The sequence below is a fragment of the Nyctibius grandis genome, chromosome 5 (assembly GCF_013368605.1).
Source record: "Nyctibius grandis isolate bNycGra1 chromosome 5, bNycGra1.pri, whole genome shotgun sequence".
NCBI lineage: Eukaryota > Metazoa > Chordata > Aves > Nyctibiiformes > Nyctibiidae > Nyctibius > Nyctibius grandis.
The window spans coordinates 82,624,428-82,650,406 of record NC_090662.1 but is presented as its reverse complement, the minus strand read 5'-3'; the positions used below and the strand labels follow the sequence as shown (position 1 = coordinate 82,650,406).

Sequence of the window (25,979 nt, the reverse complement as noted above, 5' to 3'; positions counted from 1 at the left end):
AATGTCCATTTTTGATAATTTTCCCACATAACCTGTATTTTTAGCTATTTTCCCTTAGAATGAGTATTACCTTTTGTGGGCTTGTAATTTGTCTTTTACAAATGTATGCTCATGATTTTCAGTAATGTAGATTTTGAAATACTGCCAGAGATGAAGGAAAATTTTTTAGAGTGAGGAATCAGTTTTGTAGATTTTAGGTATTTATTTAAAATTTCTTTCCCTAGAAGTAATTACTTAAATATATTAGCTACCTCTGCAGGTATTTTGGGATAAATACAGGTAATATTGAGCCAAACCAGTATATTTTTCAATAAAAAGATTTGGTTTCACTTAAGAAAAATGTATCCATTTAAATATTTTATCCAAATATGGTAATATTTTATACATTCAGGCAAGATCGTATGTAGGATTATAATAATGCATTTAGCCTTGACAAATGTTCAGTCTATTTGTAAATCTTAGAGTATTGCAATGTTTAAATCTAAAATGTATTGGATATATTGTAAAGTGGAAGTTTAAGGTGAAAACAAAGCAATATTATTAGGTTGTGTTTATTTTTTCAATCGAATAAATGAACAGTTATTTGTATGGATGAAAATTTGATTCAGAAAATGATACTGCTGATGAGCCAAAATAAAATTAAATCTTCATAAACAGAATATACAGTTACTGTAGTTTTGGCAACCTAGGTAGGGAAATGAGAAAAAGTAATTTTAAATCATACAATCATCATTCAAAATAAGACTAGCTAGGAAGGTTTCGAAGCGGTAACTGCTTTAAGTAAATACAGAATTAGATTTCATAGGCAAATGTGCAATTTTTGTATTTTCTGAACTCATTCATCTATCTCTTTTTCTGGATGCCAGGTCAGAACTATGGCATATAGTAGGTACAGTATATTTTTGGAGGGAACTCCACAGAAGTAGATGTTAGGGCTAAGTTGCGAAAGACAAATAATTTATCTCATTTCCTATTTGCTGTGTCTATATAATCTTCTTATGACAGTTAAAGCTAACAAGTACGCTAGTGTTATTTGTAAATAAATTAATGAGAGAAACATGTATAATATTTGTGTTTGAGAGTAATGGAGGAAAGCTAATTTGAAAAAAAAATTAATTTCAGTGAAGAATTTTGTCATACCGTATTTGACAGGTCGTTATAATCAGCAAAAGAGAACAGTGATGTGTGTTTTAGCATGGTGAGAAATATCTTGGTGGATTTTGTTGGTTTTTTTTCTAGTGCAGATTAAGGTAATTGTAATTACAGAGAAATAAGAGGTTTTATTTAAGTCACTGAATTTTGTTCACATTACAAAACAGGTTGCTCAGTGCCCTGTAGATCTGCAGTTAACAAATATGCGATATATCTGATGAGGCACTGAAGTATTCATTGACAGGTGAAATAGGAGATTATAAACAGAAGAGGATAGATCTTGCATTTCTTCTCATTGAAGTCAGTAGGATTTTGAGGCACACAGGTAACTAAGAAATATACCCCCTGGTTTTGGTTATATAGGTGGGAATAGCTCTGACTTCCAGTGAAAAGATACGGTCACACAACTGAGTGTTATTGGACTGATAACAGTTAGCAAATTGAGATTCGCTGGCACAGAAAACTATCTCAGATGTGTTTTAAAACTACTGTCCAAAGAGTCCCCTTAATAAATCATGGGGATGGTATAACTTCTTTCAGCACAAGCCACTGAAGAGAGCAGAGACTGAAATACGGGATGCTTAAAATCTCTTTCAATTAAAGATGCACCATAGGCAAAAGTTTTTTGAAAATACTATAGTGGAGCATTATGTGCACTAGTTACCAGATGAGGGTTGTGAAATCCGTGCTAAGAGCCATGGTAAAGAGGCATTTGTAAAGGTTTTATTCCAATTTTTGACCTTAAGACCACTTTACAAACTTGCACAGAAATATTTTATTCCCCAAGCTGCAGATGGAGCGGTGTATGTTGCCATCTCATGGTACTCACAGAACGGATCGGTGAGTGCGTTCCGTCTTTTTTGTGGAGATAAATCTGCATTACAAAACTCACCCTCATTTATACATTTATCTGCTGCTTAAAACCAGGGATTTCTTAGCTCGTGTAGGTACGAAATTAGGGCTGCCCTTCGGTGGAGGTCGCTGCGGCAGAGGCCTGAGGCGCGCGGGCAGCCAGGGGAGCGCGCCAGGCCTGGTGCCGGTGCCAGACCCTCCGCCCGCCCGCGCTCCGCTGGGGACAGAGGGCTGTCAGCTTGAAGGCTGTAACCCTGGCACGTATCACCACTGCTAAACTGGCATTTAGAAAAACTAGTGCTCTCAGATGCCATGCTGCTTCTGTAGCTGAAGGAGGGTTAGGTTTCCCAGCAGGATTTCTAGGTCATGACGTCGTCATGAAGAACTCTGGGAGGTTTGCAAGGGTGGTCGTAAGCACCTCAAATGGCACCACATGTTATGCGATTGTAATTCAGTTATCCTTGAGGAGTCTGTTGGTCTTTTAAAGCTGTTGTTTATTTCTCATTGACACAAATTGCAGGTATATAAAGTATTTTCTTTGGGAAAAGGGGGCTTATAAGTGCATATTTCACTTCAATACGTTGCAGTTTTATTTGCTTATTTTTAAAATTCAATGGGAAATGTTTCTGTCATCGTATTCATTTAGAAGGCCTAATGATTCCATCAGTAGAAATGTGCATGATAAACCTTAAAATCTACAAGTGTCTCGATGACATGCTGCCTTTGCTTTAAAGTCCTTGTTTGTCCAGTGAGTCCAAACCAGTCTGCTAAGGGGAGACTCGATGGTTTTGGTTTGCCAGGACTTGCATTCTGTTTCAGATAATGAAGAGGAGGAAGAGGAGAGTGTATCCCTTTGGAAAACCTTTCATCTGCAGAGTGATTTACCTGGCTCATGCTTTCCCACAGAATAATGCTTTTTTAGGATTATTTCAGTATTCATTTCCCGATGGCAGAACTGAAGATAGCACACTAATTCCATTGATCGGCTTCCATCTGGAGTATCTGAAATGGGTGTTTTAGACAGCAAAAAACCTTTAGCATTTTCAGCCTATTTCTCATAGTAAGTGATTGCTTTACTGACTCCAGTATGTTCGCTTATTGCTGGTCAGTCTGTAGCAAGCTTTTGGGGGAGGAGGTTTAAAACAAAAATAGTAATTTGTGGTAATGAAGCCAATCACCAGTGGTTATAGGAATGTTACTATGACAATTGGGACTATTGCTGCAGAATACTCTAGTGCTTTTTTGGGGTTTAAATAAAGGGTCTACTTCCCCATGTAAAGGATGACCTGGCAGTTTATGAAGAGCACTGTAGTGCAGTATAGGGGAAGACCTGAACCCTTGATGAAGCTCTTGGAAGGGTTTCTGATTAACAGTATCCAAGATTTGCACAAGAAGCAAGTGTGTCACTATGCAGTCTATCACAAACTCTCACGTGCTTCTTTAAGGTATTTTACTGCTGTTATCTTACTGGCTTTCCTTGAAAAAATACAGCTTTGATGTTTTATAGCAGCATGAAAACCTCTTTTTTTTTTTTTTTGATACTACATTTCGTTTCTTCATTGCCTCCCCAAATCCCAGCTTGTCAGACTCTCTGAACAAAAGTAATATTCTCTGTAGCTACCTCTTTGCCACTGATCTCGGTACTGCCGAGAGTCGCAGCATCCTCTTCTTTCTTTATGTTATCTCACTGTTATTAGTGCAAAATCTGGCAACTGCCTCTCTTCAACTCTTGCTGGGGTGTGCTTTAGCCATGTTGTGCTTCTTGACCTCCAGAATTTTTGTAACCTAGCGAAGTTCATTGCTCAACAGATAACTCCTTCACAGTTTTCTCTCTTAATTCATAACTTCATTTTTATTATCATCATCAGTATTTTATCTTGGCTTCTAATTATTATTTCAGTGACATCTGCTTGAGCCATGTTGTTTTCAAGTCTAGATTCTTATTTTGTGTTGCTAGAATAATTTTCAAGAAATCTCAGTGTTGTTTTTAGGCTTGACACAAAGAGTAGATGATGGAGGGAACAGTGAGGATGATGGAATGAGATAGGGCAAGAAACAGCGGACATGAGAGTGAACTGAAGGGTGAACATAAAATAAGCAGAATCTGTGAGTGAAGAAGTGAGATTAAAATAAAACGTTGGCTTGAAATGGAAAAAAAAGATAAATAGAATGCATAAATAGGCTGGAAAATTCATGTAAAAGAGGGACATAATTATGCCAGCTATACAAGAAGGCTGTGGGAAATTTCAGTCTGAAAAAGTAAAGAAATACAAAGATTTATTTGAGGACCTCATCAAAGGACTTAAATATACATCTGTGTTCAAGCACCTGCTTAGTCCAGTAGTTCCTCAGGAGACATCTAGCAATCCACATAGTTTATGACCTGATGGAAAGCCTTCTGAAGACGGTAGAGCAGTGTCCATTGTACATGGTGGGCTTTGGGTCAGAGCTCTGTGAACATTTGAACATATGCTGGAGAAAGCAGAAAAATAATGCATGGAGAACATTCCCTGCCATCAGTTAGAAGATGGCTTAGCTGATTTAATAGCTTTTTCTCAGTCTGTGATTCTAACAACCAGGTTTGTGATATTTATTTTAGTATTCATGTTCTTGCAGTCCTTTTTACATTTCTCTGTTTCTCCCTGGCAGACATCCTGCAGCTCCATAAGTCTGGGGGAAGAGGATGGTTAGCATGTTGTTGCTGTGGGGATTTGAGTCTTAATGCTCTGCATTGTTAATGCTGGGCATATAATTTTAAAACTTGCATGCTACAGAAGCAGATAATTATTTCCTTGCTGCATTTTATACTCTGGTTTGGGAAAGGAAGAAATTTCAGAATATTAAAAGAAAGCAAAAGTTATGATTTGGGGACTATTGAAAATGGAAACAGAAAGAGGGGAGTAATGGGCGTCAGTCTGGTTATCAGTCAAGCTGGAAAGAGACAGCTTGTTCTGTCGAACACCAAGAATGTTAGTAGTCAGCCAACCACTTATGCAGGAAGAAAACCCTAGACTGAAAGGTAAGGTTCGAAGACATCTGTGTATGTTTCTGAAATGAGCTTGCCATTGAATTATGCTTACTGATTATGTGTTACAGATCTGATTTTTGTTTAGCATAGGCTATTCATATGATTGCTAGTTATTTAATTTTTATTGCAGGATCTGGCTCTTTCTTTTCTTCTCCAGTCTTGGATGCTTTTTATGTGTCCAGGGTTGATGTTGGGTGACTGTCATTTGGCAGAAGGCTTAGCAGTGTTGTGGCATCTTTTTTTTTTTTTTTTCCTTTTTTTTTTTCTTTTTTTTTTTCCTCCCTTATCTCAGGTGAAATATGTTGTCTTCCCATTTTCTACATGTTTATATGGTGAACTTCTTGCTGCATGTCTGTGGCTAGCATCCTCTTGAGCTGGTCTCATGGTACGATTTACACACTTTCCCATGTGCAAGGATTGATTCCCTGCTTAGACTCTTCAGCACTAAAGGGTATATCAGCACTGTGCTGACTGGTTTGTTTCTGTTTGCAAACAAATTTGTTCTTTTGAGTTAGTCTCTGTTAGTAAATGATATTTTCCACTTACCCAGAAAGAGGAAGCAGAGCTTAAGAGTGGATATGGAGTACCTGCATACATTTGGTGTTCCTGCAGCAGATTTGATGTATAACTTAAGAGAAGTCATAAAAGACAGGACCCAGAGAGGAGGCTGACAGAAGGTGTTTTCTCAGCTGCTGTGAGCTCCTGAGAACTTAACTAAGGCCAAAGGGAGATTCTAGGTCCCTAAGGCAGTGCCTTAACTCCTTTGTAACTGCAGTTCAGTTGTGTGTAAAGTGGCCATAATCCCTGAATTATAAACCAAAGGCTGTGTTTTTCAGGTAGCTTGAAATCCTTATGTAGAGCTGTAGGATCATAAATTATTAATCTTACTGGAGAATATTTCTAGAGGTCACTAGTTCTAATAGTTTCTTTGAAACAGAAGTAGGTTCACTTAGAACAGTTTGCCCCCTATAAAATCTCTGACCTTGCCTATTCAGACTTCTTTACAAATGCATCATTTAATACAGGAAGCTCCTCAGGGAGGGTTCTTCACATCTGCCATCATAATTTCTTATTTCCTAAATGCAGCAGTTTATACTTGATTATTCTTACAAGGATCGTGCCTCCTTTCCCTCCCGCTGCATTCTGTTGTGCTGCTACTTGTTCCATAGCATGAATATGGCATCTGAGAGTGTTTGAAATCCAAAATTTTCTTTCTTGTTATTCTGCCATTTACTTACCACTCAGTTCTAGGGGAGGGCATGAAGGAATCTGCTTTTTTATTCTCAGACTGTTTTCCTGCAGATTGTTAGTGACAGTAAGTTGTCATCATTTTACAGCCATTCAGCAAGTAACAAAACTGAGCTGAATCTCTCATTTCAGTTTCCTAAGGACAAGATTTCCCAAAATAAAAATACATGGTCACTTCTTGCAGCACTTAACATCTGTAGTAGTTAAGCAAAGGACTGAAGCCCAGATTTTTAAAGATGCTTAGGTGCTGACTGCCACTAGAACTGAATTGGACTGAAGTACCTGTAAATAGCTTTAAAAATCTGAGTTATTATGAAGACCTCCCTCATCCATCACGCTTGGCAGTGGTCCCTTCAGAATGGAAGTAAGGCACATTAGCAAGGTCACGTAAAATACTTGTAGTCCTGCTTTCCAGAAACTGCACATATTAAGTGAATTGCTGCATTCTAGTGTGGCTTGTCATGAAATATGTCTTCTGAAGCAGATTACTTATATGCCTTAGAAGAAAGGAGCCCTCGCTTGCATGAAAGTAAATATTTAAGACAGACAACTTTTAAAAAGGATGCAGAATTATGCTGTAAAAATACCCACCTTTATAGCTTATAATCCTTTTTTTATTAAAACTGGGAAATAAAAGTAAAATTCACGTTTAAATTACTTTCTGCTGTTTCTAGGGGATACTCTTTGCATTCCAGTTGGTTTCACTTTGTTGTTCCTCTACCCATTTTCAGTGCTGCTGTTCTAGACTTGCATAACCTTCAGGGAAAAATATATTCCCAATCATAAAACCTGTGTGAATTTTACTTTTTAAAAAATATTTAATAACATTTAACTGTGTGTTAGCCTTTGAATCACTGCCTTTTCCAGTGAATCCAGAATGTTGGGCTGGTGCTGACTGAAAAGAGAATGTGTTTGAAAGGGGGAGCCCTTCATATCCATGTCAGGAGTTCCTTTAGTGATACTGTGAAACCAGGAGCAAGTGACAGAAGGCAATTTGCTCTGTTCGTTTGGATGTAAAGAGCAACCACTTGCAATGCTTCCCCATAATAAATGGCACAGACTTTCTGAAGAACTGGTTAAACTGATTCTTGTTTAATTAACTTGCGTTTTAGTTGTGCACAGCTGTGTATTCAGTTTCAGGTTTGGTGGGGTTTTTTTTGAAGAAGGATGGGGAATAAACATCCAGCAGTGCAATAAAAAAAAGAAAGGAAAGGAAATGATTGTGTTGAAGAAATCATTTCAATTATTTGACGTGCCATTCTGAAGAATGACTGCCTTGTCTCTTAGATTTGTATTAAATGTCTGAAATACTTGAGCAAGTTGCCCCTGTGTTCTTTAGCAAGTTTACTTCCATTCCCTGCTTCCCACCCCCAATTAAAGTATGTTCATTGAATTGCTGAGTTGGAAAGGTTTGTGATGAGTTCTTTGAGCTGTGTGTCTTCATCTGTCTGTATCCCCCCTTCATCTTCATCTTGTATTAAATAAAGCAAATTCCAAACAGATTAACTGTCAAACAGTTATGCTCCATCTCTTCAATCTGCTTTTAGGTTTTTTGAAGGGGAGCACGCTGATTAGGTAAGGAGATGTCATGGTCTTCTTCTGTCGATGTAGGAAGATAGCAGATATGATCGCCTGAAAAAGCTGAACGACACTGTGCAAGCATGGCTTTCGCCCAGTCGCACATTATGGCAGCTAGAAGGCATCAGCACAGTAGACTCATAATTGAAGTGGATGAGTACAGCTCCAACCCCACACAGGCTTTCACGTTCTACAACATTAACCAGGGACGTTTTCAGCCCCCACATGTGCAAATGTAAGTATTATAGTTTTGTTATTGCTCTAGCACAGCCTTCTGAATTGTTATTGCCTTGTCGATGTGGTATTTGATGGACCAGTCGAAAAGAATTCACAGAATGCTGTTTTGATGCCTCTCTAATAATAATTACTATAATGATACAAAATCAGTCAATTTGGAAAGTATAAGTACTTTATTAAAGGATGGGAGAAAGATCACTCCACTAGCATAACTTTAATACATAATGTTTACATATTAAAAAGAGAAATAAACAACAAGCAGTGGTAATAAAATAAGAGATGCTACAAGGATGATACTTTCTGCAATCTTAATAATGTTTGTTTGCATTGTGCGCTTGCTCATTGATGTAAATAGCTGTTGAAAATACCAAGCCTGTATCTGTACAACACATACTGTTTGGTTAGTTATAGTACAGCTACATACAGGGAAAAATCACATCAATAAATAAAATAGTGTGAGCATCCATCCGACAGCTAACTTTGATACCTATGTGCCGAAGATGCCAAGTGCTTAAAGAGTAATTAAAATACTGTGTTTGTTTCTGACTTTCTTATATAATGACAACATCAGTGAAATTAACTGCTCTAAATGATTTAGTTCTAATGTGAAGTGGAGAATTATAATTACAAAATGAAACCTGCCATAAAGTTTAAAGCCAGAAGGAAGAGCAAAACAGTAAAGCTGTTACAAATAAATTAAGTATAAAGTTCTACTGTAAAATATTTTTATAGGAAATAAAAATGTCTGCACTATTTTATTATGTTTATTAAAGAGAGAAGCAGCCTTACCTTTAGATCAGAAGGCTGGTTTTCTTTTTTTTGGAGGAAACTTTTTTCCTTTAGGAAGACTGAATAAATAATCACCTCATTCACATTTTTGATATTTAATATGATTTGGTAATTTACGAACATAGGCCATGATTTCTGCAGTTAAAAACCTCATCAATTAAGATCGGTGGAATGCTGTCTATTTAGTGAATGCTTATGTACATTCTTTGGAATAAATTAGATACTATATTTAAAAAATCTGAAGACTGATAGATATACCAGGGTGATGAGCAAACGCTCAGTTTTTGGGGGCAGTGTATTAACTTATGGTCTGAGTTGGGGATTTTTAGGTACTATTGAAATGCAAACAGTAAAATGAGTTGAGTGTTAGCACTGGGAAACATCTTTTGTTTATAGAGCTGGCAAATAGTAGCAAAAGTACAAACAAAACAAATGTGGGTTCAGAAATACTTTTACAAATGAAAATGCCAAATGCAGGTTGCTTTATTTGTCGAGGCTTAGCCATTCTTTGTGAATATTCACACAGTTCCTAGGCACTCATGAGTTTGTTCACTGTTCTTAAAAGCTGAATGTTTTTAGTGGGCTGAAAATAAGTTATTTATTAGTATCCACTTTGTACTCAACAATATGCTGTTTAACCTTCTAACCAGTAACAAATCATATTACTGGAGGGCTGAGACCATCAACTGCATGAAAGAAGTTCAGCACCTAAGCAAGTAGCTGAAAATAATCTATCCTTAGAAAATGGTTCCTCAGAAGAGTTTGGCAATCTCTCATGAATGATTAATGCTATTGAAGAAGCTTCTGCAAATAGAAAAACAGGCTAAATCAGTTGAAACGTTTACCACAATCTGACCTACTCTTTCTCTTGATACAGAAATTGTAAATAATGTTTCTGAATACCAGCAAGGTTGCTTTTGCCTCTTACCAATGAACAGAAAAATAACAAAGAAGGGAAAAGTAGACATAAAAAGTGTAACAAAAGCACCTTTTAGTCACGTGATTGTTATGGGTGAAAACTTAGCCCTGCTTTAGTCTATGCAAGTTTTGTCATTAACTTAAGGGAGGTGGGGGCTTTGCCTTGTCTTTGTGTATAGTTGAAAATACCTTGATTAGTGACGTTGCAGGCAATCATAAACAGATTTCACATAGACCTGTTAACGTCTGAACTCATAGTAAACTCCTTTAACCACAGACGGAGTTTTGTGCTCCTTTTCTTCTGAATTCAATCTTGCAGCTCTTCCCTGGTCCTCTGTGAAGGTTTATATTTCTTGTTTCACGTTTTAGCACTCATAACATGCTGACAGGCCTTCCTAGCCCCATCTTAGTCTGGCATTCCTGTGCTTGTGAGATCACTAGGCTGCCACTGACAAGAAGGGTGGTGAATTCTGATTATGTTTTCAAGTCCATCAGTCGTTTCTGGGAAGTTCCTGTCTTCCTCCTTTGTGAAACCACTGAAATCTAGTCTATAAATAAACGTCTGGCAGTGTTTTTGCTCTGAGGTTTTTTTAACTTTGCTTTTCAGTTTCTCTGCAAGTTTTCATACTGCTTGAAACTGTGGAGAGGAACCTCATGAAGTTCAACAAAGGCAGGTGTAGAGTCCTGCACCTTGGGAGGAATAACCCCATGCACCGATACAGGTTGGGGGCTGATCTACTGGAGAGCAGCTCTGCAGAGAAGGACCTGGGTGTTCTGGTGGACAACAAGTTCACCATGAGCCAGCAGTGTGCCCTTGTGGCCAGGAAGGCCAATGGTATCCTGGGGTGGATTAGGAAGAGTGTGGCCAACAGGTCAACGGAGGTTATCCTGCCCCTCTACATAGCCCTGGTGAGGCCGCATCTGCAGTACTGTGTCCAGTTCTGGGCCCTGGAGTTCAAGAAAGATAAGGAACTACTGGAGAGAGTCCAGCAAAGGGCTACAAAGATGATCAGAAGACTGGAGCATCTCTCTTATGAGGAGAGGCTGAGAGAGCTGGGTCTGTTCAGCTTGGAGAAGAGAAGACTGAGAGGGGATCTTATCAACACTTACAAATACCTTAGGGGTGGGTGTCAAGAGGAGGGGGCCAGACTCTTCTCAGTGGTGCCCAGTGAGAGGACAAGGGGCAATGGGCACAAGCTGAAACATGGGAAGTTCCATCTGAATATGAGGAAAAACTTCTTTACTTTGAGGGTGACAGAGCACTGGAACAGGCTGCCCAGGGAGGTTGTGGAGTCTCCTTCTCTGGAGATATTCAAAACCCGCCTGGATGCAACCCTGTGCAACCTGCTCTAGGTGAACCTGCTTTGGCAGGGGATTGGACTAGATGATCTCCAGAGGTCCCTTACAACCCTTAACCATTCTGTGATTCTGTGCGTTAAAGAAAAACAAAATTTGCACAAAAATAATCAGCAGATCTTTATTCCTCTGCTCACGCTGCAAGCAGTGCATTGGGTGTTGGTGTGACAGCTGCTGTGGGAATGCATTACACAAGAATATGGGGATCGAGCCTTCAGAAATTGTTTCCAGTAATACAACTTAGATGCGTTTGTGAAACCTGACATGTGTTTTTACCTATATCTGGCCTCAGTCATATAGTGATAGTGCATATCACTTAAATGTGAAAATTTGCATCTCATTTATTTGTTTTTTTTTGTATTGATGCCTTTTTCCCATGAAAATTGTCTGGCCTATCGCACAGGATTTAAAAGTTATACGTACTTCAGCAACCAGGAAAATGCTTGTCTACATCTTCCCTGTCCCCATCCAAACTATAAGAAAAAGCATGTGTATTATGTGCTGCATGGGTTGCCATGGTAAGTCTGTTGTTTTTTCCATTCAGCTTCAGAGGAGCAACGTGTGAAATGCATGCTGCTCCCCAACACCCAGCTTACTGCTGTGCTGAGCTTTAAAAGATTTCTGAAGGAGAAGCAGCACCTGCTTTGAAGGCTACCCTACCATGAAAAGTCAAAAAGTGGTGTTTTAGACGAGTCCATATCCTTATGTTGTGCCAGGGTAGTATGCATAATTTAAAGCTGGCTTACTAATATGACCTGTAACTCACTTTGGGAAGTGCTGGGCAGGAAGAGCAAGAATCAGAAATTTGTTTACTGAACTGGTGTTTAATCTTTTTAGCTTGAATGGCTGCAATGATAGCCAGGGTCAGCTCCCCCTTTTTTATCCAGCCATCCCAATTCATTTTGAGGAGGAACTCCATTAACTGACCCTTCACACAGCTTGCACCTTGTGACAAGTCTCACTCACTAGTCTAAAACCCACCATTCACCATCCATATTCCTTTACACCCCTGCTACCTCCACTCACCACCCATGGAGCTCGCTCTGTGGCAGCTCTCTTCCCTCCAAAACAGAGGCATTTTTAACACGCGATGGCAATCATGCAGATGCACTGTTTGAGGTTGTGACCTCCTATGCCTAAGTCCCCCTGCATCTGTCTTTTTTTTTTTTTCATCTGCCCTTCTACATTGCCTGTGGTCCTCCTGCAACATACACACTCCCTCGGCCCTACACACAGTGTCCGCAGCTGCTCTCTCTCAGGATCCAAACGTTCCACTCTTTGTCAGCTAATTTTTACAATTTCCAGTACGTTCTTGCTTACATATCCCTCTAGCACGTACATACTGCTGGGTATGCATTAGGTACGATTTGATCGCAGCTGATTTTACTCCGTACCTCATGTTTGGTTGCTTTCTGCTCAAAAACTGGAACTTCAGAAAGATGACTACAAGGTACTTGTACTAAAAGGCTGTCTCTCCAGTACTGCTGTAAAAAACCCAGCATTTCTTCATCCTGAAAAGGTACAGAAAAGACGAGTACAAAATAATTTGTTGATACTTGAGTTTTGTTGTTATATTGTAGAAAATGCTAGGAACTTTTTCTATACTACAAGATTTGAATGTTTTACGTTTATTCCTCACTCTCTCACTAATCTTGTGAAGTTATCAAAAACGCCTCAATTTACCTGCCTATAAATTTCATAGAATTCTTCTTTGACTTAAAGAAAAGATTGCATGATTAAAGATTATCATCTTATATCTTTCAAGCAATAAAATGCCTTCTGAAAATTTACCGAGTAAACAGGGGTAGTATTACTAATAGCAAAGATCTCTAACTTTTTTCCTGAATTTATTTATATAAAAGTAAGCTCCTGAATTGAAGCACAACCAGCGAGGGTTAGGAATATGTGTTACATACTGCAACAGTGAACAAAACTAATTTTATTTGTCCTTTCAGAATAAATGTTGTAAAAGTAAAATAATTCATAACAATTCTGTATATCTCTCTGGTTTCTAGTGACATAAATGTAACTCTTGCATCTCTGGCTTTTTGATTTTATTCCATCAGAATTCCCTAACTGGAGTAGCAGTTGTGGTATAGCTGCATATAGATACATTTGCTTCTATATATTCTAACAGAATATGGATTGAGGGTAAAAAGATTGAGTTGAAAATAAGTATTCCTCATATAGCAAAAAAGGTGTTCTCTGCTTTCCTCTTCTAAATCATAAGTAAGTCTCATCAAACTGGGTCAGATCTTTTCGTTTCCTCAGTTTTGAATATCAAGATTGGGCTCTGAACAATGCAGCCTCACTCCTCCCGGCATCTGATTTCATTTAGTATAATTAAGCCCAGAAAGTTGCCACATTTGTCCTGGCAATAGTCAGGCTTGAATGTACATTTACAGCTGTTAGGAGAGTTCTTATCTTGCTTTGCATTAACACACTGAAACATATCTCCAAAATGTGTTAATTAAATTTGCTGGAATTATATAACTTGCAGAAAAAATGTTATAATTAGAGAAAAATGCATTTAAATGTATTTATGTATCTAAAAGAAATCTTTTCCCTGTGTACTGTGTAATCATATTTAAACAATGAAACAGGATAGTACTGTTCCTTTGAAACTGGCAATGTCTTTGATTTATTTGTATTTGTTTCAGAGTTACTGCCATAGTTCAATCTCTTTTCCTTAATCTCTTTAAATTAATCCATCTACCCAACAAATACTGAAAATGTTGTGATGAGAACATCAAGAATTTTTACACCTCCCATTAGTGTTAGTTTTGTTTTAATAAATCCCTTCCATCCGACAGTTCTAGAAGTCTGTGCAATCTTTTGTACAGGTAAAAAGTAGTATTAGAATTGCAAAGTAGACACTAAGAAGTATGTAAGTACTTTATAACCTTGTTATGATGCATTTCCTACAGGGTTGATCCAGTGCCCCATGATGCTCCCAAACCTCCAGGATATACACGATTTGTCTGTATTTCTGATACTCACTCAAGAACTGATCCCATCCAAATGCCATATGGAGATGTGTTAATACATGCTGGTGATTTTACTGAGCTGGGACTTCCTAGTGAAGTAAAAAAATTCAACGAGTGGCTAGGTAGGTATTGAATTCTGTGTGGATTTGAAAGTAAATTTGTTTACTGATTGTATCTGCCCCTTCTGCCTCCCGGTAAAAACCATCATGCTCTCAGAAATGATTAATATTAATTTGATTTTTAAATTTGAATGGCAATGAGCAGGAACCAGATATTTTTTTTTTTTTCTTTACAAATATTTTTGCATTTTTCCAACTGAGCAAATAAGATTTGTGAGACTATTCATCTGTTCTACCTTCACACTCTCAAGTGTACATTAAGCAACTTCTTGGTGTTAGCAACAATTTAAGTCAGTAGGCCTTTAATGATTTACATAAAACCTCTTACATACATTGTTACGACTTTGCTTCCCTGCAAAAAAAGTTGTTGTGACTGAAAACATTTGTCTGTTTAACCCCGGAGGCTCATAGTTTTTTTTATCTGAGGCTCAGCTGCACCACAGTGATGAATTCCAAACAAAGCAATACGTGTGCCGGTGGTTGCTGTCTTGGATGTAGCAGACCAGATGTAGATGCCTTCTGCAGGCAACTGTTGGCATTGGTAACTGAAATTATGTTCCACTGGGCAAGAGAGTGGTGATTTACATGTGCTTCTGCAATGTTTTGTATATGCTAAAAAAAATGACAGTGAAAACTGGAAAGCATACACTGTATCCAGACAAAAACTCTGATTGGTATTGTTCCTGCAGCAGTGTGGTTACCTTAATTTAGAATAAAAATGGATTCTGGATTCTGATGCTTCATTATCAAACAAAGGGTGAGAGGAAATGAAGGAGTTGGGGAGAAAGAAAGGACACAGTTTAAGGGTAAAGGATTTCAGTTTTTAGGTTGATTTTCTTTTCTGTAGTTGATATTTTTGCATTTTTCCTCTGTTTTTTGCTACTTATTATAGCATTCCACACTGGGAAGGCACAAAGCAGACATGCATGTAGGCTGAAATGGAATATAAAAAAAAGTCAGGACTTCACAATTTAAACAAATATTTACTACCAAATAATTATCAGCAAGGCTGATAAATATTTGTTTGATCTCGAGAACCCAGTTGTATCCCCCCATGTGGAACAATTGCATTGTTATAGGAGTATTAAGGTAGGGACAGCATGTGGAAGTAACATACTCTGTTGTAGTGCCCTCACCTCTGTCTCTGTACCCAAATGAAATAGGTTGGTTGTAAAACAGAAAGCAAATTTTCATCCTATTTTGTAGGTCTCTACCATGTGTTCTAATAGTGTACTGAAAACAGCGTATAAAGATTATACAAACCATATGGTTATCCTTTCTAAATAATATCCATTTTATTTATCTGCTGGTGTGGGAAGAAAAGTGCTTTGGGATATTGCTAGCGAGCAAGGATGGGGGCTACAGACATTACTTGCTGCAGTTTTTGCCTCCCTAGTTCTCCATCTGCCTCCCTGCTGGTCACAGCTGTACAGTGTTCTGAAGAAGTCTTTAAGCTGAAATCCTCTCAGTATGGTAGGGAGATTTCCCAAGGCATTTCTGTGATGGTCTTTTCATCATTTTTATTCCAAAAGAAGGCTTAATTTTCTGACTTTTCAGGCATGCTTCCAATTTCATGGTAGCGTGCGGTTTGGGAAAAGGTGATCTTTGTGGTTTGAGCTATATTTTTGCAAGAGCATATGTAAATTTAGCAAGTTAAAGATTTTTTTTCGTTTCTTGGCAATTTGAAAAAATTCGAAGTTTAACTTAATTTTTTAATTCATTCTGGAAAATACAATAGAAAAATAATTTGGGGTCACTGCATAGGTTTCATTCAGCTAGCACTTAAAGTTTTGTTCCATTTCAAAATTGTAAACTTTTTTTTTAAATTACGGTCAATGAGATTTCAAAATGGAAACTTTAGCTTTTTTTGAAAGTTTTTTTTTTGTTTTAAATGAACAGTTTATCAACTCTTGAATACCTTGAGTGTTTGCAAAATCTATTGTAAATGGCAGAATGGTTAAAAGTGTTCTCTTTGAGGAGAAGAAATTTCAAAAGTTTTTGCTGGTTGTCCATTTTGTTGTGAAAGGCAGTAGTCTCCAACAGTTTTGATTTTTCTAGATAGCTCCTTTCAGAACCTGCCGTGATTTTGCAACTCCCACAGCCCACCCAACCTTCTTCTTCTTCCTTGTCTTAACATTTTATTAGTTTGTTGAGAAAGTAATTGACAGACTCTGGCACAGACTTTTACCTCCACCATCATTCTTACCTGCTGCCACCAAATTTCCTTGTCTATTCCTTCATCCGATAGCACAGGGCTCACCTTCCCACTTAGTTATTTTGTTCTCTGTCAAATTATGTCTTCTGCCATTATTAGACTATAACTTTGTTTATGCCTTGGAATAAACACTAGAATATTTGTTTGTTACACCTTTCCTTGATCTCGGCTTCCTCTTAGGCACTAGATACCTGTACTACTCCTGCTTTTGCACCCTATCTTTCTGTGTAGCATTGATTCCTACCTTTTAACTTCTGTTCCATCCTACCCTCTTGGGTCTGTGCCACTCTGGTCTATCAGCCTATTTCATCTTTTCAAGAGGCCCTTCAGCAAGTTCAGATTTTATCTTTCTGTTCTGCATAAAATTTCTGTGCCTGTCTAATGCAAAGTATATTTCACATTGACATCATTAACTTTCATGGATCTTATGGTTATATCGAGCACATGCTCAAGTGTTGTGCTAAGAGGCACGTTGGCTTGCTGAGTCATACCCTAAAATATGTTCTCTCTTTTTTAGGCTAACTTTATGTGGGTACACAGGAAGGCCTGTACCAGCTCAGATAATACGTCTCTCTAGCCCAGCATTGCCTTTGACTGTGGCTAGCAGCCAAGGTGCTCTTCTTTATCGGCCCCTTAGTCACCTAGTCTTATACTTTTTTTTTTTTTCCTCTGACCCCTAAAGCCCTACACTTCATTTCGTTTCACTTCATTCTTTTTGGTAATTAGTTGCTTTCTTTCACTTTTCTTTTTATCAAAGCCGGCTCCTCCCCTCCCAGGGAGGGATTTGAGGTTTTACTAGCGCTAGGCTGATGCCTAACTCTATGGAGGAGATTAAATGCTGATGATAACCGGATGTGCATATTTTCTCAGATTTCTCTGTTAGGCAGTCCAAGGACTTCTTGAGCCACAGCATTACTTTGTATTTAATATATAGATCTTCTCTGAGTTTTTTAATTGCTTTTTGGATCTATGCAAATTTTGAGTGCTGACACAATCTTGCATCAGTGTTCCACGATGTGATACGGATTGTGTGAAGAGCTTCGCTTGTTTTGAACCTGTCACCTACTAGTTTCATTTTGTATTGCCCAATACTGGAAGAGCAAGTGAACAATTTCATTCTTCATTCTGCTTAAGAATTTATAACTTCTTCCCATATCTGCCCTTAAGATACTTTTCAGGCTGAAGACTGTTTAGAAGTCCTTAAATGCCTTTGATCATCTGTGTCACTCTTTGTACCTCTTTGTTCTATATGCTTTTAAAAATGGTGAGACCAGAACTGCATATGATCTGAGTACACGACAGATTTATCCCCTGGCATAATGAAATTTCCTAGTTTGTTCTCTTTTCCTTCCTAGTGTTGTGGATTATTCTGTTTTTATTTTTACTGTGACTGAACAATGAGATGGGATTTTCATAAAATTGCTTATTATAACTCTATGAACTCTTTCCTGAATGGTAATATCCAGTCCAGAACCCATCAGTGTGTATCTATAGCTGGTATATTTTTTCCAGCACTTGAATTATTCTGCATAAATTTATATTCAGTTTCATCTGTCCTCTTATTGCCCAGTCATGCAGTATTATGATGTACTTTTGCAAGTCAGATTCCTATTTTGCTACTCTTACTCAGGGTAGCTTAGAAAAAAAAAGGGAAAAAGAGATGAATAAAAAGTTTACAAAGCTTGCCAATGGTGCCAACCTGGTCATTTCCCTCCCTTCTTTTCCCAAATTGACCCTTCTCCTGTTTTTATATTTGATCTTTTCATAGTTTCTTCTCTGTATCTTTCTTCCAAATTTGAAAATCCAATTTTGGAGAATCAGAAAAGATGAAGTACAGAATATGTATTACGGTAGGGCCAAACAGAAGGCCATGGGGACATTGAAACTTTCTAATGACATTATAGGGATGCATGGTATGACAGCTTTGAACATACGCTCATTTTCCAGTATGTCCAGGAGATTTTAATGCCATCAGTTTTTACAGCCGAAAATAATTCAGGGGAATTGTTTCTAAATACATGGACCTGTTGGAGCAGGTCCAGAGGAGGATGATGAAAATGATCAGAGGGCTGGAACACCTCTCGTGTGAAGACAGGCTGAGAGAGTTGGGGCTCTTCAGCCTGGAGAAGAGAAGGCTCCAGGGAGACCTCATAGCAGCCTTCCAGTATCTGAAGGGGACCTACAGGAAAGCTGGAGAGAGACTTTTTACAAGGGCATGTAGTGATAGGACAAGAGGCAGCAGTTTTAAACTGAAAGAGTGTAGATTTAGATTGGATATAAGGAAATAATTTTTTTACAGTGAGGTTGGTGAGGCACTGGAACAGGTTGCCAAGAGAGGTTGTGGATGTCCCATCATTGAAAATGTTCGAAATTGGGTTGGACAGGGCTCTGAGCAACCTGATCTAGTGAAAAATATCCCTGCCCATGGCAGGGGGGTTGGACTAGATGATTTTTAAAGGTCCCTTCCAACCCAAACCATGCTATAATTCTATGTAATCAAGGCTAGATAAGGTAGATTATATCATAAGATATATCAAGCTCACTATGCACTGTAGCTATCCTTGTCCTCAGCTTTTTCATTATTGTTGTTTTTCTTATTTATTCCCTACCTGCATATAAAGCAAATGTGTTGTAGGACAAATAAAAAGACACATGTCCTGCTTTAGTGCACTCATCAAATAACTACTCCAAAACCATCTCTGTTTCTTATCTCCCATATTGTTGGCACTGGAAATAGCCTGCTTGGCTCAGTTGCTCTTGTAATTCCCTTTGCTCAAGTTTTTGATACCATTTCCAAATTGTGTATGCTCCAGGACCCACTGTCACTTTGAGCTTGTGGGTTACTTTCCTGGAAATTTATCTTAATAGCTGATCTGTGATATAAGCTGCAACACATACTTCCATATTCTCTCTGAAAATGTTCTTCTGTGCATGGATTGGAAAGATTACTTAACTAACACATTTTGTAATATTCATTGTTTCAGTGTGTTTGCTTGAGATTTTTGAATGTCAAAGACAGTCTTCCTATGTGAAATTCAAGTTCAAGCTAAAGTTGAAATAAGAAAATAGAAGGTAGTTTTGCATTGTAGTGGAAAACAATAATTAGCTCTTCAGAGCATTTTCTTGAAAATGTTAATCTTACTTGCATATCGTACACACACAAAAAAATGGATTAAATTATTTGACGTGCAGTTCAGGAATTGACCTGGGCAGATTCAGGTCAAAAGACAACACTTTTATTTCAGACTAAAAATATTTTAGAGTGAAGATGCCTTCCAGCTATAGTAACTAGCACTACTAGAATCACGTGTTCTTAGTATTAGATTGTAGAACAAAATCAGCTAATTTTGGTCAATAAACATCATCCCTACTTTTAATTTCTTGATAAAAAATAAAAGATCTTCAGAAAAGCCTGAATCACTAGGCTTAGCTTTACTTTTCCTTTACTGTTCGATCTTGCAAAATGATGGTAGTTTTTTTTCTTCCTCTCTTAACAGATACTTTATATTTCTAGGTTCGAAAATACATTTAAAACAGGTTAGAACTGTGTTCAAGAAGAAAGAAAATCAGCTTCAGAGCAGCAAAAGAAATTAGAATTTATAAATTGTAGTCATGCCATTTTGACCATCAGTAATTACACTATTTTTATGTTAATGTAGAGACCCCTTGAAAGAAGTATTTAAGCACTAATTATCTATTTACAAAAGAATGGCGTTGGAAATGCAGTGAAAAACATTGAGCTGTGTAGGGATTTAGAACAGATGTCATTTTTTAAAGACTGGGCATACTAAAAAAAGTGCTGTTTTTTATTGCATTTCTTAAATGTGTGATGGCTCAGATCTGTTTGTGCATCTGAGGCTCAGACAGTACAGCACAGAAAAGTGCACTGCAACGCACTCTTCCAGTATTGCTCCAGTTCTGGGGACTTAGTATGTCCTGAAGACTTCTGAACATTAAACTGGTTGCCAGGAGTCTCAGGGAATATTTAAGCTACAGCCCTGTATTGGGAAGATGAGCCAGAACAAATGTTTTCTAGGTTTGCCTCCCATGCTGGTGGTGAGAAGCTGTAGAAGCTATAGGAGTGGTAGGTGTTAAAGGATTTTTCCTTCCAAACACATGTATGCTTTTGGGGGATTTCTTGCACTTTGTAGTAATACCGAGGTTGCTTTTTTCCACTGATGGAGTGGAAAATAGCCAGACTTCAAGATTCTGAGTCTCTGGGATGACTCACCTAAAAATGTCCTGTGATTTCATAAATATTGAGATCCCTGCCCCCCAAAATAAGCAAGTGAGTAAAAATATCCAGTCTTATTCCAGACTAGCAGACAAGCGTAGCTTTAGGAAGATGGGGCAGCCCAGAAGTGCAGAGAGCAACCATGGAACTGAAAGATCTGGAATATGATTCTGTGAACTGCCATTGCCTCTGGCAGAGATATTTGAAAGAGCCTGAGGAAGACAGGCAACGAAATTCTAGTTCTCTTCAGATTTGACAGCCTCTTTATCGTTCCCCCTTGTCAAGTTGTGAAAATGATGCTTGATCCACCTACCACACGAATGTGTTGGAGGATTAATTATTCTCAGTACAGCACTTTGAACACCTATTGCAAAGCACTATACACAAACATTAAACATTGTTATTAGTGCTGTGCACCTCGTACGGTGACATGACACACAGCTCTTTGTAGTCTTCTCTTCCAGAAGGTGACAACTAGGAGACACTGAAAGCACCTTTGTGGGATCTGAAGATCTGAATAGGTATCTCTATCAGTGTGCAGAGATCCATGTAGGAAGTCTAAAGCATTTTTTAATTTTTACTTTTTAACACAGTTCTCGATCTCCTTTGCTTTCATTGTCCCCCAGATACATGTTGTAAACCAAAACTAGAATATTCTAAAGGGCAGAAAAGCTGTTGTAGAAATTTATCTCCTCAGAAAGGTGTCTTATTTAAGACTATAACTATTCCAGGAAGTAAAAAAAGAAAAAACATTTATGAAAATGGACCCTGTGGCTTATGTAGTTGGGGATTCTCAAACCATTAATTGCCATAATCTAAGGGGACATAATCAAAGGAAGGTTCAATCTAGGCAAACCTTGCAGTCGTACGATTTTATAGGCATGTGTTACTGACCACTAGTGGATAGAAGGTACAGAGCTACATAATCTTTTGGTTTGACTCACTACAGCTACTCTAATGGCCTAGTTTGCAGCATGCGTTGGGTTGGTTCTGCATAATTGCAGGGTAATTAAATGAACTAGCGTAAAAGGAAGCCACTTTTCCTTCAGAAGTAATTTGGGCCAATTATTATACATGTGTGGGTGCGTATAAAACACAGTATATCAAAGAGCCTAAGTTGGACTACTATCAGATATTTTTTAGTTTGATTTGCCTTTATTTATTTTAAGGAATCCTGTTTTGCAATTGTGAGCAGTATTTTATGTGTTTGCTCTTTTAGTGTTTGATATAATTACTGGCTTTTACAATGCAAGAATGTCTAGAGCTAGCAGGTTACAAATGACTTGGGAGGGAGTGTTCATTTACAATGTTATTCCAGATTACACACCATACAAAAAGTATGTTAATGTGAATTTCCCAGACATCAGCCCCAGTGTTTAAACACTGAACTGTCAAAGAGATGCTAAAAAAGCAATCTGAGACAGTTACGCAGTCTTTTTACTATATCACTCACTGCTGTATTCTAAAAGGTTGAAATGAGAAGGAAGAAGCATTAAGTGGGCACTTACATGATTGCCACTGCTTTAATGAATGCTAAAAATTCTGCTCAGTACAATACCAGGAGAAAAGCAAAGCACATCTGCTTGTACAAGTTTGCATTTATCTTGGTGAAGTTGCAAGCTGATAACAATTGTAAGCTGCGGAGGAGGTCACTGGCTGGTAAAGGTGCCTAACCTCTTAGTACAAGAGGAGCCTGGAGTATAAACATCATGCATTTGCTTTTGAATTATTTGCAGTGTTGATCTAATTTACGGAGAAGACGACTTGCTGACAGAACAGGATGAACCTTTAAGCACACAGTATTCTACTTTGAACAAACTCGGATGCAGAGAAATAGCAGACAAAGACATATTGTTCAGTACTTTCCATTATGCAGTTTGTAGTTCAAGTAATGGTTCCCCAGCATTTCAAGTTATTTTGTAAAAATTATGTTCACCATAAAAAGGACCTACTGTAGTTTAGAAGTTAAGAATTGCTGTAATAATTCTGTAATTGGTGCATAAAGATGCAAAAAATTAGATGTTCGGTTGATTTTCTTAATTAGTAATCTACAGTAATGAAAGGAATAAACAAAGATGTTACTAGCTAAACAATATATATGCTCTTATACACGTTATATTTCGAGAACTACTATCAAATTCTTATACTAAGCAAACAAAGGCTAAGAAACTGAGGAGGGCTTGCCACAACTGACAAAAACTCCATGTATCTAGTTAAGAAGTTGGTAAGATGATAGTACCATCTGGCTATATAGAAGCTAAATATGGTATCCCAGACTTTTTGATAGTAAAATAATCTCAGAGAGTAATAAATTACATTGATTTAGGAGATTTAGGGTGGATTTTTTTTGTGTGATTAATTGTTCTGGGAGCAGAACCACTGCTGCCTGACTTCTTGGATGTTGTCTCTTAGACCTCGTGTGGGTTCTTAGGTGTCTCATAAGATGAGGTGTCTCATTCCTTTGAAGCCTCTCCTACAGACTGGGCATTAGTCTTCTTAGACACTTTCAGGAAACTCAAGGGAACATAATTATCTTTGAGGCCTTTACTCCTCTGCTGAATATAGTAAATGACTTTTGAATCTTTTGGGCATTTTCAGAGGGATATTGAGAGACAAGCATACAGAAGCGTAAAGCATCGTACTCCTGCAAGTTTTGTTTCTGTGAGAAAAAGATACCCTTTGCTAAAACTGCTAAATTAAGTGCAAGATAATGTGTCTCCAGCATTTTTCGGCATACGGGGGGAGATTACAAAAAGGAAAGGAGAGGGAAAAATGAAGGAGGAAAGATGAAGAAACATGTAGCAGAGAAGAAGGAAAAGGAAGGGAAAAAATCTGTCATCCCGTGTTAAGACAGAGGCTGAAAGAGTGGATGGTGGCTTGGAGCCCCATTCCAAATCGGCAGAAGGCAAAAGTTGCATGTGGCCTGAAAGAGAAAGCCCTGAAGCGCAGGACAACATTGGAGCCAGTGTGTTTCTGACAGAATTTTGATGTGTAAACATTTCTGTTGATTCCAAATCCAAATAGGATGAAGTGGCTAGAGGTTGATTGTGGAGGAAAGGAATTTTAATTTCTTGTAAGTTCTGCCAGAAATTTTTATTCACCCCAAAATATTTTAAACTGACATTTTACTTCATTTTGTTTCCTTGGTAATGTCAGAATCACTACATGAATTTCCAAATATATCCTATTCCATCCAAGTGGCCTTTTAATAATTTTAATATAGAAAACTGTTTAGGTAAAATTTTTCCAAGCAATTATAGTTGTAGTTCATCTCCAGGTTGTAGGGGTATTTTAGCAGAAGCTTCTCAGTTGCCAAGGGCAGGGGGATCCCTGGTCTTTGGGCAAAAACTGTTGTCTTGTTTTGGCTAGTCAAAAGAAGAGATCAGGAAAAAAGTGTAGCTTTCCCCCAAATTTGTAACTTTTCCTTTTTTCTGGTTTGAAAATAGATCTTTTGACTCCCATAGCATATGTTCTTGCATGTGTTTCTTGGCACTCCTGAAGGGCAGATCTATTTCTTACATGCTCACTGCCTTAATTTTACTGGGCAATGGATTTTGTCCTGGATATGTGTGCAGAATTCCTGTGACAGCCATAAATTTTCTGTAATATCTTTGTATACATAGAGCTTCTGTATTAATACCAAGTTTGCTACCTGCCCACCAGCAAAGCCATATGCTAGCATCAAATGTTAATTGGCTATCAGTTGGGTATTTAGTCCTACTCATCTGCTAAATGGATAGTACGAGAAACTTACACCAAAGTTAATGAAACATAATATCTAGTCCTGTTAAATTGCATGTCTACCATAGATTTGTTCCATTAGAATCACAACACGAAATGAGTTTTTAATTTCTTTCAGCATTGCAGGCTCTTTAAAATTCTTGTTTGTTTTCCAGTGTAGGCTTACAGAAACCTAGAATCACACAGGATGGAGGGGACCTCTGGAGGTCATTGAGTCCAAATCCCTGTTCAAAGTGGGTCTAGTTAGAGCAGGCTGCTCAGAACTTTGTCCAGTTGAATTTTGAATATCTCCAAGGATGGAGATCTCACAGCTTCTCTGGGGACCTATTCCGCTTTTTGACCATCCTCATGGTAAAATTCTTTCTTTATACCATGTTCCCACTTGTGTTGGTTGCCTCTTGTCGTATCTGAGAAGAACCTAGCCCTGCCTTCTCTTTATCCTGAGATCAGATAGTTGCAGACAGCAGTAAGGACTTCTCTTCATCTTCTCTAGGCTGAACAGACTCAGATCTCAGCCTCTCCCTGCGTGCCACATTCCCCAACCGTCCTGGTGGCCCTCTGCTGGACTTGCTTCAGTTTGTCAGTATTTTTCTGTTACTGAGGAACCCAGAACTGGACACCAGTTGTGGTCTCACAAGTGCTAGATAGAGGAGAAAGAACACTCCCCTTGTTCATCTGGTTTCACTGTTACTAATACAGGCCAGGAAGTGGTTGGCTGACTGTGCCACAAAGACACACTGCTGAGTGTTGTTGAATGAAGTTACTCCATCCTAGGTGCAGGAGTTTGCATTCGCTTTTGATGAAGTTTATGAGGTTCCTGTCAGCCTGTTTTTCCAGCCTTTGTAGGTTCCTCCGAATAGCAGACATGCCCTCCAGAGTGGGAGGCAGATCTCCACCCCTAATTTGATGTTGTCTGCAAACCTGCTGAAAGTGCACTCCAGCAAATCATCCAGGCTGTTAGTAAAGATGGGAAGCAGTATTGCCCCAACATCACTAGCTGCGGGATACCTCTAGTGACTGACTGCCAGATAGACTTTGTACCACTGATTCTAGCCATTTGAATCCACTATTCCAGGTGATATTCAAGCCACCTTATCATCCATCCTTATGTCACCAGTTTGGCTATAAGGATGCTATGGGAGATTGTGTCAAAGGCTAAAATCAAGGCAAACAACATCCAGTGCTCTCCCTTATCCACAGAGCCAGTCATCTCCTCACAGAAGGCAATTGGGTTAGTCAGGTATGATTTACCCATGTTAAATCAATGATGGCTGTTCCAAATCACTTTCCTGACCTTTATTTGCTTGGAAAATTACTTTATGGGAGATCTGTTCCATAATTTTCCCAGGCCTGATATGAGGCTTGATGGTCTGTAGTTCCCCAGATTCCCATTCTTGGCTTTCTTGAGGAGGAGTGGGACATTTGCCTTTTTCCAGCCATTGGGAACTTCTCCAGTCCTTTCCCAAGGTGATAGACCAGTGATAGGCTTGTGTCCATCCATTGCAGCACTCCAGTCAGGTGAGCT

General features: G+C 38.3%; 1 protein-coding gene across 9 annotated transcripts in view; it reads left to right on the top strand.

Moving 5' to 3' along the window:
- Nucleotides 1–25,979, top strand: part of MPPED1 (metallophosphoesterase domain containing 1) — a 67,957-nt gene that overhangs the window by 7,043 nt on the left and 34,935 nt on the right. For 4 of the 9 annotated variants that reach the window (XM_068401918.1, XM_068401913.1, XM_068401916.1 and 1 more), the window contains 2 exons: nt 7,892–8,093; nt 14,086–14,271. In XM_068401918.1, the coding sequence (XP_068258019.1) occupies nt 7,942–8,093; nt 14,086–14,271 (338 nt within the window). In that variant the 5' untranslated portion in view covers nt 7,892–7,941. Of the gene's footprint in view, nt 1–7,827; nt 8,094–10,392; nt 10,926–11,561; nt 11,677–14,085; nt 14,272–25,979 lie in introns of those variants that run through there. The other 5 variants (XM_068401912.1, XM_068401914.1, XM_068401915.1 and 2 more) reach the window with 3 other exon arrangements.